The following is a 17,700-nucleotide window of genomic DNA, read 5'->3' as shown; positions in this document are numbered from 1 at the left end:
CCCGTAGCACAGTGGTTACAGCACCAGCCACATACACCCAGGCCGTTGGGTTCGAACCCAGCCTGGGCCAGCTAAACAACAATGACAACTGCAACAACAACAACAAAAAATAGCTGGGCATTGTGGCATGTGTCTGTAGTCCCAGCTAAATGGAGGCGGAGGCAAAAGAATCACTTAAGCCCAAGAGTTTGAGGTCACTGTGAGCTGGGATGCCACAGCACTCTATTGAGGGTGACATAGTGACACTCTGTCGCAAAAAAAAAAAAAAAAGATGGGGAAACTGTGCCAATAGTTTAGGCGCAACTTTGATTAACTGTACTGCTTCTTGTTTGAGATGTAACAAACTAAAGTTTTATTTCAAAATCATAATTTCATGGTTAATGATCTAGAAGTGAGACCTGGAGGTGCAGCAGCCATCTGACATTTGCGGGGCATGAGGGCGCAGGCCTACATGCTAAGGAGAGCAGAGCAGAAAGATGCAAAGAGACTGGAACTCTGGGAGTAATCTGAAACCTCTGCACCTAACCCCTACACTTTGTGATGGGTGGGACAGGGAAAAAACTTTATTTGTTTAAACCACTAAGAGTCTTCTGCTATTTACAGATAAACATATTACAATGTGATATAGATTATATGGTACAAAGATCAAATTTCTCTTCTAGAAGATAGACTGGTCTGAGGAAAAGGCCTGAAGGCAGAGAGAGGGGTCTATTAGCAGGCACCTGCAGGAGCCCAGGGAAAACAGGGTGAGGCCCTGAAGGATTTAGCATGCGAGAAGGGCAAATTATCACACATTTTTGTCAAACTCCCGAACTTTTCCCGTAATTTCTATGATGAAAGTAATTATATAACCACACAATTACCAAATATTTTAAATTAAAAATTATTCCCAGATAAAACAAAGAGTCTCTTTGGTCTCCGTTGGATAAACCCGAGGGTAAAACAAAACCAAACAAAAACCTCAACTGTGTTACTGAGACACGAGAATCTCCTTTTATTGCTGCTCTGAGAATATATCTAATTACTCAATCATGCCAATTAAATGGGAAGTTCACCTGCTGACAAACAGCTGTCTTGGGATATATCAGAATAAATTGTAGAAATAATTGGATTTTCTAATCAATATTAACTTCATCATGTTATACAGCTACTATTTTCCTTTACATTTTAGATACAGCATTTCTTTCTTATAATGGTTGAAACCTTTCATTTGCGGCAAAAATGTCACAGTTAAGAAGTAAAATTTTGTCTTTTTGTCAGTGACAGTAATCATCCTGTCTGAAGTATTTTTATTTCATAAACTTCCATTGATTATCCATTAAAAGTATAAGCATCCACTTTAACGGAAACTTCAGCTTTCTATCATTTAAACACCATCACTCCATTTTCTGTATAAATTCTTGAAATGACTTAATGTGACACGATTTTTATAATTATTCTTAAGCATTCTGCTAACCAGCACGTGCATGAAAGAATACAAAACTCACAAAACCAGTTCAGCTTTCTAAAATTCTTCTCTAGAATGTCTTTCTCCTGGTGAAACAGAAATGTCTGTGCTCCATGCTTGGAAATGATTGTTTTAAAGGACTCGTGACACTTCTCTGCTAAAAACTGTTCAGTGACTCTGTCTCACTCAGAGTAAAAGGCAGATCTGTCACCATGACTTAACAAGTTCTGCAAGACCTAATCCCTGTTCTGCTCTAACCTGGTCTCCTACTCCCCTTCCCTCAGCACTCTGGCACCTTGGCCTCCCCTTGGCCAATTCTTGAACACCAGGAACTTTCCAGACTTTCTTTCTTTTTTTTTTTTGAGACAGAGTCTCACTATGTCACCTTGTAAGAGTGCTGTGGCGTCACGGCTAACAGCAACCTCAAAGTCTTGGGCTTAAGCGATTCTCTTGCCTCAGCCTCCCAAGTAGCTGGGACTACAGGTGCCCGCCACAAGGCCCAGTTATTTTGTTGTTGTAGTTGTCATTGTTGTTTGGCAGGCCCGGGCCAGGTTTGAACCTGCCAGCCCTGGTATATGTGGCTGGCGCCCTAACCGTTGAGCTATGAGCGCCAAACCAGACTGGTCCTTTCCGCTTGCACCCTCCTGACTACTTCAGATCCCTACCCCATTACCACCTCAGGAGAACCATCGGACTTCCCACATACGGTTGTGAATCCCAGCTCTTCCCATCCCCTTTCCTGCCTTATTTTTCTCCTCCGCAGTTAACATCACCTAGTTCACAATCTGTTTTTCTCATTTAACTTGTCTATCTCCCTTCTAAATATATGTTCCACGAGCACAGAGATTTTTACCGTTCTGTTCACTGCTATATCTCCAGTACCAAGAGCAGGTTCTGGCATATAGTAGACACTCAGTAAATGTTTTTTAGGTGAGTGATTTTTTTTGCCAGTTGAACTTGGTCTCAGGACACTATTATTATTGTTGATGCTGTTGTTTTGAGATTTTTTGTTGTTGTTGTTTTGTTTTTAAACTCGGATCTTTTTTGGCCAATATCTGTCACTTTTTAATGATTTTCTGAAGTGCCAAAGATTGTTTCTAAAATGGCAGATTGCAGTTAGTGTGTTTCAGAGTCACTTCAGCCAGGCTCCTGAAACACTTTTGCTTAGGGCTTCACCTAATCAAATTGCGGGGGAATGTCTGACCCCTGGAAGCCCAATGCTAGGATATACTCTTAGGATGAAAAATTGCACTCAATCCCTGGGGCTCCAAGATTACTAACAGATTGAACAGAGTAGTAGCCTGGGAGCCATGTAGTACACATACACATACCCATACGCATACATGTACACACACTAAAGCTTGGAATTTGCTATTTTAAAAGTCAGGAATGGCTGAAAGCAATCAAATGCCTATGAATACAAGAAAGGATAAACAAAGGCACTTCTGGCTCGGCGCCTGTAGCTCAGCAGCTAGGGCACCAGCCACATACACTGGAGCTAGTGGTTTCAAATCTGACCTGGGCCCTCCAAACAATGACAACTACAACTGAAAAATAGAAAGGTATTGTGGTGGGCACCTGTAGTCCCAGCTACTTGGGAGACTGAGGCAAGAGAATCGCTTAAGCCCAAGAGTTGGAGGTTGCTGTGAACTGTGATGCCACAGCACTCTACTGAGAGTGACATAGTAAGACTCTGTCTCAAAAATAAATAAATAAATAAATAAATGTACTTCTAAAACATGTGAGGAAGTAGAAGTTAAAATAAAAGAGGGCGATCAGGGGCAGTGCCTGTGGCTCAGTGGGTAGGGCACTGGCCCCATATACTGAGGGTGGCGGGTTCAAACCCGGCCTGGCCAAATTGCAACAAAAAAAATAGCCTGGCATTGTGACGGGCACCTGTAGTCCCAGACACTCAGGAGGCTAAGGCAAGAAAATCACCTAAGCCCAGGAGTTGGAGGTTGCTGTGAGCTGTGACACCACAGCACTCTACCAAGGGTGCTAAAGTTAGACTCCGTCTCTACAGAAAAAAAAAAAAGAGGGAGATTATCATCCTTAATCATTAGAGAAATGCAAATCAAAATCACTTTGAGATATCATTTAACTCCAGTAAGATTAGCCCACATCACAAAATCCCAAAACCAGACATGTTGGTGTGGATGTGGAGAAAAGGGAACACTTCTGTGCTGCTGGTGGAATTCAAACTAATATGTTCCTTTTGGAAAGATGTTTGGAGATCACTTAGGAATCTAAAAATAGACCTGCCATTCAATCCTTCAATTCTTCTAGTAGGTAAATATCCAGAAGACCAAAAATCACTTTGTAACAAAGATATTTGCACCAGAATGTTTATTACAGCCCAATTCATAATTGCTAAGTCATAGAAGAAGCCCAAGTGCCCATCGACCCATGAATGGATTAATAAATTGTGGTATATGTACACCATGGAATATTATGCAGCCTCAAAAAGATGGAGACTACTGCTCGGCGCCTGTGGCTCAAGCGGCTAAGGCACCAGCCACGTACACCTGAGCTGGAGGGTTCGAATCCAGCCTGGGCCCGCCAAACAACAATGACGGCTGCAACCAAAAAATAGCCGGGTGTTGTGACGGGCGCCTGTAGTCCCAGCTACTTGGGAGGTGGAGGCAGCAGACTCGCTTGAGCCCAGGAGTTGGAGGTTGCTGTGAGCTGTGATGCTACTGCACTCTACCCAGGGCGACAGCTTGAGGCTCTGTCTCAAAAAAAAAAAAGACGGAGACTTTACCTCTTTCATGTTTACATGGATGGAGCATATTCTTCTTAGCAAAGTATCTCAAGAATGGAAGAAAAAGTATCCAGTGATACTCAGCTTTACTATGAAACCAATTTATAAGCACCCACACTTTCATATGAAAGCTATAACCCAACTATAGCCCAAGAAGAAGAGGAAAGAGGAGAGGGAGGGGAGGAGAGAAGGAAGGAGAGATGGAGGGAGGGTAATTGGTGGGACCACACCTACAGTGCATTTTACAAGGGTACAAGTTAAACCTAATAAGTGTAGAATATAAATTTTTTTTTTTTTTTTTTTGCAGTTTTTGGCTGGGGCTAGGCTGCCGTGAAGGCTATGTTAACCAGTTTGATGAAAGTATTTTAAATTGTATATAAAACCAGCATATTGTACCCCATAATTGCATTAATGTACACAGCTATGATTTAATAAAAAAAAAAAAAAGAGGGAGAACTTTCCGTAGAGCCAATACCTTATCTCAAATAAATATAAGGCTAGGCACAGTGGCTCATACCAGTAATCCTAGCACTCTAAGAGGCCGAAGTGGGAGGATTACTTGCACTCAGAAGTTTGAGACCAGCCTAAGCAAAAGCAATACCCTGTCTCCACTAAAAACAGAAAAAATCACCTAAGCACTGTGGTGCATGCCTGTAGTCTCACCTACTCGGGAGACTTGAAGCAAGAGAATCACTTTAGCCCAGAGGCTGCTGTGAGCTATGACACCATGGCACTCTATCCAGGGCTACAAAGTTAAGACTCTGTCTCAAAAAAATAAATAAACAAATAAATAAATATATAAAAATAAATAAATAAATCCAAATAGTTTTGAGTTGCAAATAAAAGTACTCAAAGGTATGATATAACTAGTGCTTGAAAACAAGGCAAAACTAAAATATCTTCATCCTGAAGTGTAGCTCATTGCATGGTTTTGAAACAATTTTGTGAAAATTTAAAAGAACCAAACAGGTCAAGTTATTTTATATGTAGAGATTTGTGACCATTTACTATAGTGGGAAATTCTCAGGATCTCTGCTGTATGCTACTACCGACCTCTGGTTTGGGAGAATAGGGGGTGCGGGGAGGGTTTAGCATTAGCTTCTGCATAACAGAAAAGCAGAAATATATAACCTGCCTCTCATGTGCAAAATAGACAATAATGTAAGACTACAACCAGAGTTCAAGATACGTGACTAACTGAAAGAGTAAATATGATAATCCCCAGACACGTTTAGAGTGGGCATTTGATGACAGTGCTATAGAAGTAGCTGTCGTGGTCAAATATTGAATTAAAACAAATGAATGAAAAAGTGGCATGGACTTCTATGCAGCTTTGATACCACATCTTGATACAAATGCCATAGAGAAAAGCCATTTAAATCAGTTAAAGATAGCTAAACTATTGTGGGTTTTGTGGTTTTAAAAGTTGCATTCAAGTTAACTTTGATTTTTTAAAAAACTCACCCCAAAAAAAGTCTCCTGAGAACCGATTGCCACCTTTATTGAACTGTATTTGGGAATTGCTAATGTCACTGTTGTTCAATTACACTCATTAAGAGATTTGGGTTAGTAGTGAGTACCCTGTTAATGCTCAGATAACAATAACACTCATAATAATAGCTTGTGATGTCAGAACATAGGACACAGAGCAGACACTAGCCATTGTGGGTAAATCAATGATGGGACAATCAATGGTGGCAAATGTGTGGGGCAAGGTCCTTTTATCTTGCTAATAAGAAAGAGCAAAATTCTAGGCAGGAAAGGTCAGAAAATAGTAAGAATGAACAAGTATAACAGAAAAATTTTAGAAGAAAGGAAACACTAAGGAAATATACAAAAAAGACAAAGATGGCTATAAGGGCGAAACACCCTGGGTAAAAGTCAGTAATTTGGCCGGGCACCGCAGCTCATGCCTGTAATTCCAGCACTTGGGAGGCCAAAGGGGGGATTGCCTGAGCTCACAGGTTTGAGACCAGCCTGAACCAGAGGGAAACCTCATCTATAAAAATAGCCAGTTGTTGTGGCGGGCACCTATATAGTCCCAGCTACTTGAGTGACTGAGGCAAGAGAATTGCTTAAGCCCAGGAATTTGAGTTTGCTGTGAGCTATTATTGCATGGCACTCTTACCAGGGTGACAAAGTGACCAAAATAAATAAAATAAATAAAATAAAATAAAATTTGGTAATTTGGATTAATTACAGAAGAACCCCCATAGTTGGCCACCTCTCTGTGTTGAACATCTCCTTATGTTGACCTAATTTTCATGGAGCAGACATGCACCACATGCACTTATGACTATAGTATGCCTAGTTCCTTATGTTGACCACCTCCACATGTTGACCAGTTACAGTCCCTTGGTTGTCAACTTATAGAGGTTCTTCTATATTTTGAAGAATGGCCTGAATATTGACCTTTTAAATATTCTTTCATTCCATGCATGCGCCAGTAAATCACACAAACCCATATTTACTGGGTGTCCACTGTCACAAAATTGTCACAAAGGTCCAAAGAAAAAAACTAAGCTGTTTCAGCCCTCAGTGAGCTCACTGTAGTTTACTTTCTTTTTTTTTTTTTTGTAGAGACAGAGTCTCACTTTATCACCTTCGGTAGAGTGCCATGATGTCACAGGACTCACAGAAACCTCTATCTCTTGGGCTTCAGCGATTCTCCTGCCTCAGCCTCCCGAGCAGCTGGGACTACAGGCACCCGCCACAACGCCCGACTATTTTTTGGTTGCAGTTCAGCCCGGGCTGGGTTTGAACGCACCACCCTCGGTATATGGGGCCGGTGCCCTACTCACTGAGCCACAGGCGCCACCTTCAAGCCCCTGAAGCAATACTATGACCCTTGGGAAAGCAGTGCTTAGAAAGGCGGTTCTCAACCTGTGTGTCACGACCAATGAAAATGTATCCTGCATATCAGATATTTACATTATGATTCATAACAGTAGAAAAACTACAGTTATGAAGAAGCAACGAAAAAAATTTTATGGTCCAGGGTCACCACAACACGAGGAACTGTATTAAAGGGTCGCAGCACTACAAAGGTTGAGAACCACTGGCTTAGACGAAGTCCTTGGTACATGGGGTGGTTTCAACACATATATTACACTAAAATATTACGGATCTTCTGTACACCATTCCCTTCCTTCAAATATAAAGGTTGATTCCTGTTTTATAACATTAAAACTACAGTCAAAAGTTTTCTGTCTTTAGCATTTCTTGTCTCCAATTTTTTTTTTTTTTGTTTGTTTGGTTTTTTTTTTGTAGAGACAGAGTCTCACTTTATGGCCCTCGGTAGAGTGCCGTGGCATCACACAGCTCACAGCAACCTCCAACTCCTGGGCTTAAGCGATTCTCTTGTCTCAGCCTCCCTAATAACTGGGACTACAGGCGCCCGCCACAACTATTATAAGTAACATTGAAATGGAAATCTTCATAAACACAGCATCCCATCCCATATTTCTGATCATTTCCTTACTCTAGTTCTCAGAAGTGAGATTACTGGTTCAAGAAGATTTAATAGCTGAATTAATTTTGGACCATTGCTGAATTGCTTTCTGAAAGGGTTGTGTCAATTTATAATACTGCGAGCAATGCATAACAGTAACGAGAGAAGCAGTTGTATATTCTCATCACATGGCCATACTTTGCAACGAATACTGTCAGAATTTTAATTATAATATGAGATAATTTGCTAATAGGTACTCATTTTTCACAAGGCTTTTATCATGCAATTTTCATGGAAGCAATACAAATCTAATGCTAAAAATCGGTCTCAAAGAAAGGATCAGGTAACAAGTCACATGGATATGAACATGTTCCACCTTTCCATTTTCTCCCCTTAGCTTATCCGAGCACTTGATTAATAGGACTTCAAAGACAAACAATATGGAGAGTGAAATAAATGTACTCAGAAACATTTTTAGAAAATTATAGTCTCCATCATTCTATTTTCCCATGTATTTTATTATAAAATGAGAAGACGGTTATTTTGGGAAAATATTAACTTCAAGGCATAAAGTAAAACAATATTGAATAGTGTGGCAACTTTTGAAGTCACAAACTTAATGCAAAATCTTATCTTTTTGGATTTTTGTGGAAGAAAATATTAATTTTAAAACTCACAAGCTTTTAATGTGAACCTCTTTCAGGGCGTTTATTTTGTTTTGTTCTGTTTTCATCAAAAAAGCAGCCTGTAGGGAAGTTGCTGGGTTTTCCTAGTGAAAAACCTAGATTTATTCTCAAATAGAGGGCAAGCTGCTAATACTTGGGATTCAGAGTTTCAAGTAAATCAATAAACAAACAGAACAGTTAAATTCAAGATCACATATATGAGCACATTTAGCAATGGAATATGAGCCAGGTGCATTTCAGTGTAGGTAGCATGCGATCTCACAAACTCAAGTATCCTTTTGCAAACAGCTGGATGGAATATTTTAGATTATAGCTGCCCCATAAAACAAAGTGTGATTGCTGCAGTTACCCTGCTTGTTGAATTCATCTCTCGATCTTAAAATGTGTAAATCTATATTTCTGTATATTACATTAATATTACGAGGCGTATTGTATGGATTCTGGAGCCAATGTGCCAGGGTTCCCGTCCCTGCACTGCCATATGACTTCAGGTAAGTTACCTCAATTTCTCCCTCTGCTAAATGGGGACAATATTATAGTACTGAACTCATAAAATTTGGGGGAAAATTAAATGAATTAATCCACACAAAATCTATTTTACTACTTAAAATAATACCTGGCATATAAAAAGTACTATATGAATGATTGCTTCTATTTCTAATATCATGATTTCTAGTTTTTATTATTACTTCTACATAAATTTAAATAAAGTTTTGTAGCCTTTATTAAGAAATCAAAAAGATACTGAACATGTCTACAAAAATAACCTGTATTTCCCACATCATAGTTAATTTGGGCCTAGAAATAGAGTTTTGCAACATCAGTTACATACCACAAATGCACAGAAGTGAGAAAACTTTAGAGTCAGTTGTTTCCGGCTGTGAATTCTACCAGTAGCCTACTGTGTGCCTCGGGAAAATTTACCTGGTCAACCTATCTAAGCTTTTAGAACAAGTGATTTTCAATCGGTGTGCCACAGCACACTGGTGCGCAGAGACAGGATCTTAGGTGTGCTGTGAAAATTTTTAAAGATTAATTAAATTATTTTCAAAAGAACTTCAAAGCACAGTAAGTATATATTTTTTGATTCTTGTTTTGATCAACATGATTTAAGCGTGCCATGGAAGTTTAGCTATAGGTTCAAGTGTGCCATGAGATTTTAAAAAATGGTTGAAAAACACTGCTTTAGAAGGAGAAATAATACTTACCCCGTAAGATAAACCAAGAAGCCATTAGATGATAATGAATGGGAGGTGTATGGCAGAGGCCTGACATCTTAGGTCATCAGGCCCACTTCAAAGAACTCAACCAGTTCTTGCAGCTCCTGGAAAGCTCTTCTCTTTTCAGTTTCTCGCTCCTGCCACCAAGTTTCTGCTACACCACGTTAGAAGTATGAGGAGTATATAATTCTTTTTTTTTTTTTTTTATACAGAGTCTCACTTTGTCACCTGGCTAGAGTATGGTGGCATCATAGCTCACAGCAACCTGGAACTCTTGCTCAAGGATGCTCTGCCTCAGTTTTTCATTTTTAATAGAGACAGGGTCTTGCCCTTCTTCAGGCTTGTCTGGGAACTCATGATCTTAAGCAATCCGTTCACCTTGGATTCCCATAGGGCTAGGATTACAGGCGTAAGCCACGGGCCTAGCCCAAGGGTATTATTTTTTAAACTAGGAGAATGTGGCTCTCTTATTATTTATTCTTAAAAATAGAAGAATGCAACTAGCCTAGAAACTTGCAATGTAAAATCTCCACTTGAGGGATTTATTCCACTCAGAAAAAAAGAAAAAGAAAAAATTAGATCTAGACGTTAGGGGGCCAGTTTCCAAATGATGAGCCGTCTATGCTTCTCTGCAGCTTTGACGAGGCTCTGCAGCTGCATCCAGGCCCTCGGCCTCTGTGCCTTGAGTGCAGGCACACTCGTAACTGCGGAGGGACAAGCGCGGGCGGGCTGCTCATGCAAACGTGGCACAGCGTGGGAGCCACCTCGGCAGCTGCAGGACCTTAGTCTTCTGCCTGGTGAAACCAATCTGCCGGGAGCAGGCCAGGACAACTGCCTGCTGAAAAGCCGGTGTAAGATACCGGTACTCCAGTAAGTAATCATGCTGCTTTAAAAAGGTTAAAAAGTCCATATTTTTCAGAAAAGTACCCTATGAATGCTTCAGGTGACAGATGGTGTTTATTTTAAAATGTGTTAGACGGGCGTTGTGGCGAGCACCTGTAGTCTCAGCTCCTGGGGGAGGCTGAAGCAAGAGAATCGCTTGAGCCCAAGAGCTGGAGGTTGCTGTGAGCTATGACGCCACAACACTCTACGAGGGCGACATAGTGAGACTCCGTCTCAAAAAATAAAAAAAAAAAAGTTAGCAAAGAGAGAAAAAGAGAAGAGTACATGAAATACATCTGGCAAAATCTTGAAAATTGCTTAATCAGGACGACAGATATTATAGGGATTCATTACATTATTTTCTCTAATTTTTTTATGCTTGAACATTTTCATACATGATAAAAAATCTGACAAATTTAAAAAAAAAACCTTACATTTATAGAAATAATACATATGGCCCAGTACCTACAAGCCACATAAGGCCTGTCTAATACTCTAGGAGTATTATTCTATCTCCAAAAGACCAGTGAGATCTGGTCATACAGTCCACTGAATCCTTTTCTTCCTAGTCAACAGAATATGTCTCATGATTTCTAAATATTTTCCCTTATGCTAGGGAATTGCCATTTTCTCCAGTATCACCATCCAACCGTCTAGACACTTCTATAATAGACATTTATATATCAGTGTTTCCAAAAGTGAGATCATGAGTTAAATTTAATGAATCTCCAAAATGTTATGCCAGGTGAAAAAATCCTGACTCAAAAGACAACATATGATTCCATTTTATAAAAAGGCCAGAAAAGGCAAAATGATAGAGACAGAAAGATTAGTGGTTTCTACCGCTAGACCTGGAATGGAATGGGCATTTATTGTAAATGGATTTGAAAGATCTTATAGGGGTGATGGCTCGGCATTTACTGCAAATGGGTGTGAGTGATGGTGCTACCGTTTAGCTCATCAGTAGGTTCTTGGTCTCTGTGATTTGAAGAATGAATCCGCGGACCGGATATCAGTGATAAGACAGGATTTATTGGGCGGCGCCTGTGGCTCAAGGAGTGGGGCGCTGGTCCCATATGCCAGAGGTGGGGGGTTCAAACCCAGCCCTGGCCAAAAACCACAAAAAAAAAAAAAGAAAAGAAAAGAAAAGACAGGATTTATTTACGGAAAAGAACACAGAAGTGCCACTCTTTGTCTAGGGGTACATATAGTGGCATGGGGCCCTCAGTAGCAGGGCTTGGTAGCTACATTTAGCCTGTCTGGGACTTCCTGTCTGGGACATGTCTGGAACAACATGTCTGGAACATGTCTGGCCCTCCGTTACATTTAGTGTGTCTGGGACATGTCTAGAACAACATGTCTGGGTCGCAAATGAATGGCTACAATCCCTTTCATTCCCAGGCCTAGGAAATGGGGACCCCCTGCCCACCCTTCAGTCGGATGGTTCTGCTGCTTGCTGCCACTGCACCAACATCACCAAGGCAGAGGCAGCAGCTCCGGGTCCCCCAGCTCCACGAGCTGGCTGGGATGCCACTTGTCCTGTATCAATGGATGATGAATAAGTGCTAAAACTGGACTGTAGGGATGGTTGCATAACCCAGTAAAATTGCTGAACACTGAATTTTGAACAAGTGAATTTTATGTAATTATATCTCTATAAAGTTTTTTTTTTTTTTTTAGAGACAGAGTCTCACTTTATCACCCTTGGTAAAGTGCTATGACATCACGGCTCACAGCAACCTCCAACTCCCGGGTTTAGGTGATTCTCTTGCCTCAGCCTCCCCAGTAGCTGGTACTACAGGCGCCTACCACAATACCCAGCTATTTTTTGTTGTTGTTGCAGTTTGGCTGGGGCTGGGTTTGAACCCACCACCATGGCTATATGGGGCCAGCCGGCGCCCTGCTCACTGAGCCACAGGTGCTATAAAGTTGTTTTTAATAAAAATATATCTAGGTTGTCACAAGTAATTTTTAAATTATTTATTAGACATGTAAAGCATTTTATACTTTAGAGAAGCTATTAGTACCTCAAAATGTGTTTTCACAATAGTGATATAAACGTTTCAAATAAATTTCTAAGTTAAAAAAATGAAGTAATTTAAACAATTGATATAACCAAATTATCTTAGTAATTGATTTAAATAAAAATGATGTTATAAACCAGAAGTTTTGGAAATGGTAGTCTAGGTCATTGAGTCTTAGGTGATAAAACCCCAGCTGTGTGTGGGGTGTGTGTGTATGTTAATCTCAGGATCAAAAATAAAGATTAAATGGAATAATATTGATTTAAAAACTTCATAATTTGCCAATGCTATAATAACAAAAGAAAAGGAGCAGCTTATTTAAGCTGCTTTTATTTTAATATTAAAGAAATCTTTATAAGGTTATGACAGATAAAAAGCTCTCCAGATGGAGCGGGAGTAATTTAACCAGTCTGCCTGTTTCCCTCCTCTGGAATTTCAATTTTTTCCTTCAATAAACATTAAATGACTACCATGAATCCACTAGGTGCTGGATCCTTGTTTTAGATCCTTAAGACATATCCCTTTGCCCTCCTCTTCTTCTTCCAAGCTAGGATGCTCTACCAAGAAACCTCTACTGGATTGGGGCAGAACACCCACAAGGCCTTTCTTGGTTGCACTTGGCATAGGTAGAATAGGTTGGCATTTTTGAAACTTTCCCAAATATTCAGGTTTAAATATTAAACCCACAAGAATACAGTAAAGTTTTAAGAAAAGAAATAGCTGAAGATGTTAACAGATGGAAAAACATACCATGCTCATGGCTGGGAAGAATCAACATTGTTAAAATGTCTATACTCCCCAAAGCAATATATAATTTTAATGCAATTCCTATTAAAGCTCCATTGTCATATTTTAAAGATATTGAAAAAATAATACTTCATTTTATATGGAATCAGAAAAAACCTCGAATAGCCAAAACATTACTCAGCAATAAAAACACAGCAGGAGGAATCACACTACCAGACCTGAGACTATACTATAAATAGATAGTGATCAAAACAGCATGGTATTGGCACAAAAACACAGAAGTAAATGTCAGGAATGGAATAGAGAACCAAGAGATGAATCCAGCTACTTACTGTTATTTGATCTTTGACAAGCCAATTAAAAACATTCAGTGAGGAAAAGATTCCCTATTTAACAAATGGTGCTGGGTGAACTGGCTGGCAACCTGTAGAAGATTGAAACTGGACCCACACCTTTCACCATTAACTAAAATAGAGTGGATAAAAGATTTAAACTTAAGACATGAAACCATAAAAATACTTGTAGAAAGTGCAGGGAAAATTCTTGAAGGAATCGGCCTGGGTGAATATTTTATGAGGAGGGCTCCCCAGGCAATTGAAGCAGTATCAAAAATACACTGGGACCTGATCAAACTAAAAAGTTTCTGCACTGCCAAGAACACAGTAAGTAAAGCAAGCAGACAGCCCTCAGAATGGGAGAAAATATTTTCAGGTTATACCTCAATAAATGTCTAATAACCAGAATCCACAGAGAACTCAAACGTATTAGCAAGAAAAGAACACGTGATCCCATCTCAGGGTGGGCAAGAGACTTGAAGAGAAACTTCTCTAAAGAAGACAGACGCACGATCTACAAACCCATGGAAAAAAGCTCATCATTCTTAATCATCAGAGAAATGCAAATCAAACCTACTTTGAGATATCACCTAACCCCAGTAAGAGTAACCCACATAACAAAATCCTAAAACCAGAGATGTTGGTGTTGATGTGAAGAAATGGGCACACTTCTACCCTGCTGTTGGGAATGCACACTAATACGTTCCTTCTGGAAGGATGTTTGGAGAATATTTAGAGACCTAAAAATAGACCTGCTATTCGATCCTATAATTCCTTTACTAGTTTTATACCCAGAAGACCAAAAAAATCACAATATAACAAAGACATCTGTACCAGAATGTTTATTGAAGCCCAATTCATAATTGCTAAGTCATAGAAGAAGCCCAAGTGCCCATCAACCCATGAATGGACTATCCAATTGTGGTACATGTACACCATGGAATATCATGCAGCCTTAAGGAAAGATGGAGACTTTACCTCTTTCATGTTTACATGGATGGAGCTGGAACATATTCTTCTTAGCAAAGTATCCCAGGAATGAAAGAAAAAGTATCCAATGTACTCAGCCCTACTATGAAGCTAAATTATGGCTTTCACATAAAGGCTATAACCTAACTATGGCACAAGACTATGAGGAAAGGGGCAAGGAAGGGGAAGGGAGGGGGGAGGTTAGGGCAGAAGGAGGGTAATGGGTGAAGCCACACATACTGTGCATCTTAGAATGGGTACAAGCAAAACTTACTAAAGGCAGAATACAAATGCCATGAAGACTACGTTGAATAGTTTGATGAGACTATTTCAGATTGTATATGAAACCAGCACGTTATACACCTTGACTGCATTAATGTACACAGCTACGATTTAACAGTAAAAAAAATTTACAGAATTGAAGACTGAAAAAAAGGAAACTCTCCCCATCTAGATTTCAGTTTCTAAATTCCTGCCTCTCACATTCCTTGTTCTTTCTAAAAAGCATGTGTCCCCCACCTTCTCAAGAAAACAGTGCATGCTCAGTGACTTTTAAATCCCAACCCCAAACAAACAAAGTAGTCAACTATTTTCTGTCTTCTTCCCTGTAGAGACTAAATAGCATCCTCTCTCTTTCAATCTCCATGTTGTCAAGGTTGATTTGTTTCCAGTGCTACTGTTGTTATTGTCGTTATTACTATTTTGACTTTAGTTTGGCTAATTAATTAATCTAGGGACCTTTCACAGTTTTTAACCATTCAACCAAGTTATCTACACTTAGCTGTCAGCCAAATTGCAAAGGCCATGAAAAAAATATATAATATATATCAGGTCAGGGCTCAGATCTTTGTGCCTCTCATGCACATAGGGCTGCCACACGGTTTTGTTTCATCTACTGCTAATTCTAAAGGGTATGCAAGGCAGATATTATTGCCACTTGCACTGATGAGCTAAAGGACATGCCTAAGAAAGCCACAGCATGCTAGCTGATGACAGAGCCTGAGTTGACATTTGTTCAGGATGACCTAAGAGGATTTCTCTTTTTATTCAAAGTTCTTTATTAAGAAAGAATCACCCCTTGGGTGAGTTCAATGGGGAGTAACTGACTGGAGGGGTGGGAGTGGTGGAGAGGGTGAGAGAAGAAGGGGTGGTTAGACCTGGGGATGTGAGCTTTGCCCCCACCACGAAGCCAGGGTTTTCTTTTTGTTTTAACTCAGTCAGATGGACAGTAGCTCTGGTGTAGGCTGTTTGCAGGGTTCCTTTCTGACTTTTCCTGGATAGTTACATTGATTGGCCCTGCACCATAGCAAATTACAAAAACAGAGACACAACCTAAGAAAAAGCAAAGCACGTGGCGTACGCGATCTCACTATTCTTGGCCTTTCTCCCGATCCGTAGCCGCTCCCTGTTACGACTGCGTGGGTGACTCGCCTATAAAAGCCGCTCTCGCCGCGTCTTATCGCCACAATCTCTTCCTGTTTTCGGCGCAGCTCTCGTCGCTTGTTGGTGGAACCGCAGTGAGTGCGAAGATGGCGTCTACCAGCCGGTTAGTGTGTCCGGCCGAGTCCGGCCAGTTGAGGGGAGGGCGGCGAGTGCCGGGGGTTCGTAGGAGGCCGCCGGGCAGTCGTGTAGAGCAGAGCATCCCGGGCAGACGGGAGAAAAGCGGCGAGACGGGCTGGCCGGCCCGGACAAAGGCACTTGGAGACGGCAGAAGTGTCGGGGGTGTCGCAGGGGATACCGAGCTGTCAGCGTTACTGCCTGGGCGTCCAGGGTCTTCTTATCCATTCAGGCGCCACCCTGTGTGGGCCCCGCTGGGCTCTTGTGTCCCCTGCCTTTAGCCTCCCGTCTTTTACTAATATGTTCACTTTTTTTGTGTTAATTTTTTCTACACTGTTTTTTTCCACATACGGCCCGAACAGCTCGGGGTCCGTAATTTCTTTTTTCCAAAGGGGAGAATAAAGGGGCGGGAAAACAAAACCACTATTTCCAGTTCCCTATCAACATGACAGCTAGAAAGTTAGGAACGTCAGTATTAGTAAGCTGGATGGAAACTGGTTACCATCGCAGCAGCCCTCCAAAGTGGGAGCTGGAGAGCGTATCTGAAGAGTTGATTAGTTCCCTGCCTAAGGATGTCCTTCCAAATGTCTGAGTGCTCCTAAAGAAAATATTTCCTGTGGAAAATTAGTTATATATACTGGGAAGACGATCTTCACTATGTATTTTTAAATGCATTCATGTCTACAGGAAATGTAGGCAGTGCCCCAAGACACAGCCTTTAATCTTGTGACCTGAAAAATGCTTGCAGACCCTAATTATATCTTTCATTATCACCGTGAGGTAGATATTAGTATTTTTGCATAAGTGTAAACTGAGTCATGTCAATGTTGATATTTTAACAGTTGGTCTCTAGCTCCTACTGTATTGAAAGTTTCAAATTATTCCTACAGCTTGTTGAAGGCAACTGGGGTGCAGTTTTTCTGAACCTATTATCATTTATAGAATTGATGACTTTCACCAGCTTACTATTTTCATTCGCAAAATAGTAAGCCCTTTCTGGTAACTGTCAAGACTTATTATGGTGAGGAAAGAAAAAATTGGGGTTGGAGGGGAACTTTCAAGTCAGTGACACTCTTGTTTACTTAGTCTAACTCTGTGATTGAAAAATCAGTCATGCTGTATGGGTGTGGTTGTGTCAGGTAAGGCTTCCTTATAAGTGAAATGGAAAACTTAAAAGTTTCCTCAAATCACCCAAATACAACTTAAATTCTCTCATGGCATTAGGTAAATGTGGTTAGATTTTGGCCCATCTTTTGCATATAATAAATAGAAATTTTAATTGTTAAAAAAAGTTGCACTGGTTAAATAGTACATGTAGTAAATTTACTGGATAAACTTTTTACCCTTTGTTTGCCTTTCCTTTCTTCTTTGTTTTTAAAAAGTTGAAAGTAAATTTTTTTTACATACATCCGGCTCTTAGATACAGATGTCATTGTAGTTATTTCTCTCTCAAGTTTTTCTACCACTGAAAACAAAGAAAAGGTAAATGCAGTATTTCTAACTTTAGCACTTTTTCCTGAGGAAGATGTATGGTTACTAACCTGTGAAACTGCCTAGTGTTCTGACAGAAGAGCACAAATATTCTGAGTTCAAATCTAAGCTCATTAGTTCAGGCAAGTCA

The 17,700-nt window shown here is 40.3% G+C and overlaps 1 protein-coding gene across 1 annotated transcript in view; it reads left to right on the top strand.

The window, feature by feature from the left end:
- Positions 1–15,934: 15,934 nt before the first annotated feature.
- Positions 15,935–17,700, top strand: part of GTF2B (general transcription factor IIB) — a 28,579-nt gene continuing 26,813 nt past the window's right edge. The window contains exon 1 of the mRNA XM_053592003.1: positions 15,935–16,068. Coding sequence (XP_053447978.1) covers positions 16,052–16,068 — 17 coding nt within the window. The 5' untranslated portion in view covers positions 15,935–16,051. The remainder of the gene's footprint in view (positions 16,069–17,700) is intronic.

Source organism: Nycticebus coucang, chromosome 5 (assembly GCF_027406575.1).
Source record: "Nycticebus coucang isolate mNycCou1 chromosome 5, mNycCou1.pri, whole genome shotgun sequence".
Taxonomy (NCBI): domain Eukaryota; kingdom Metazoa; phylum Chordata; class Mammalia; order Primates; family Lorisidae; genus Nycticebus; species Nycticebus coucang.
This window is presented reverse-complemented; position numbering and strand designations above follow the sequence as displayed.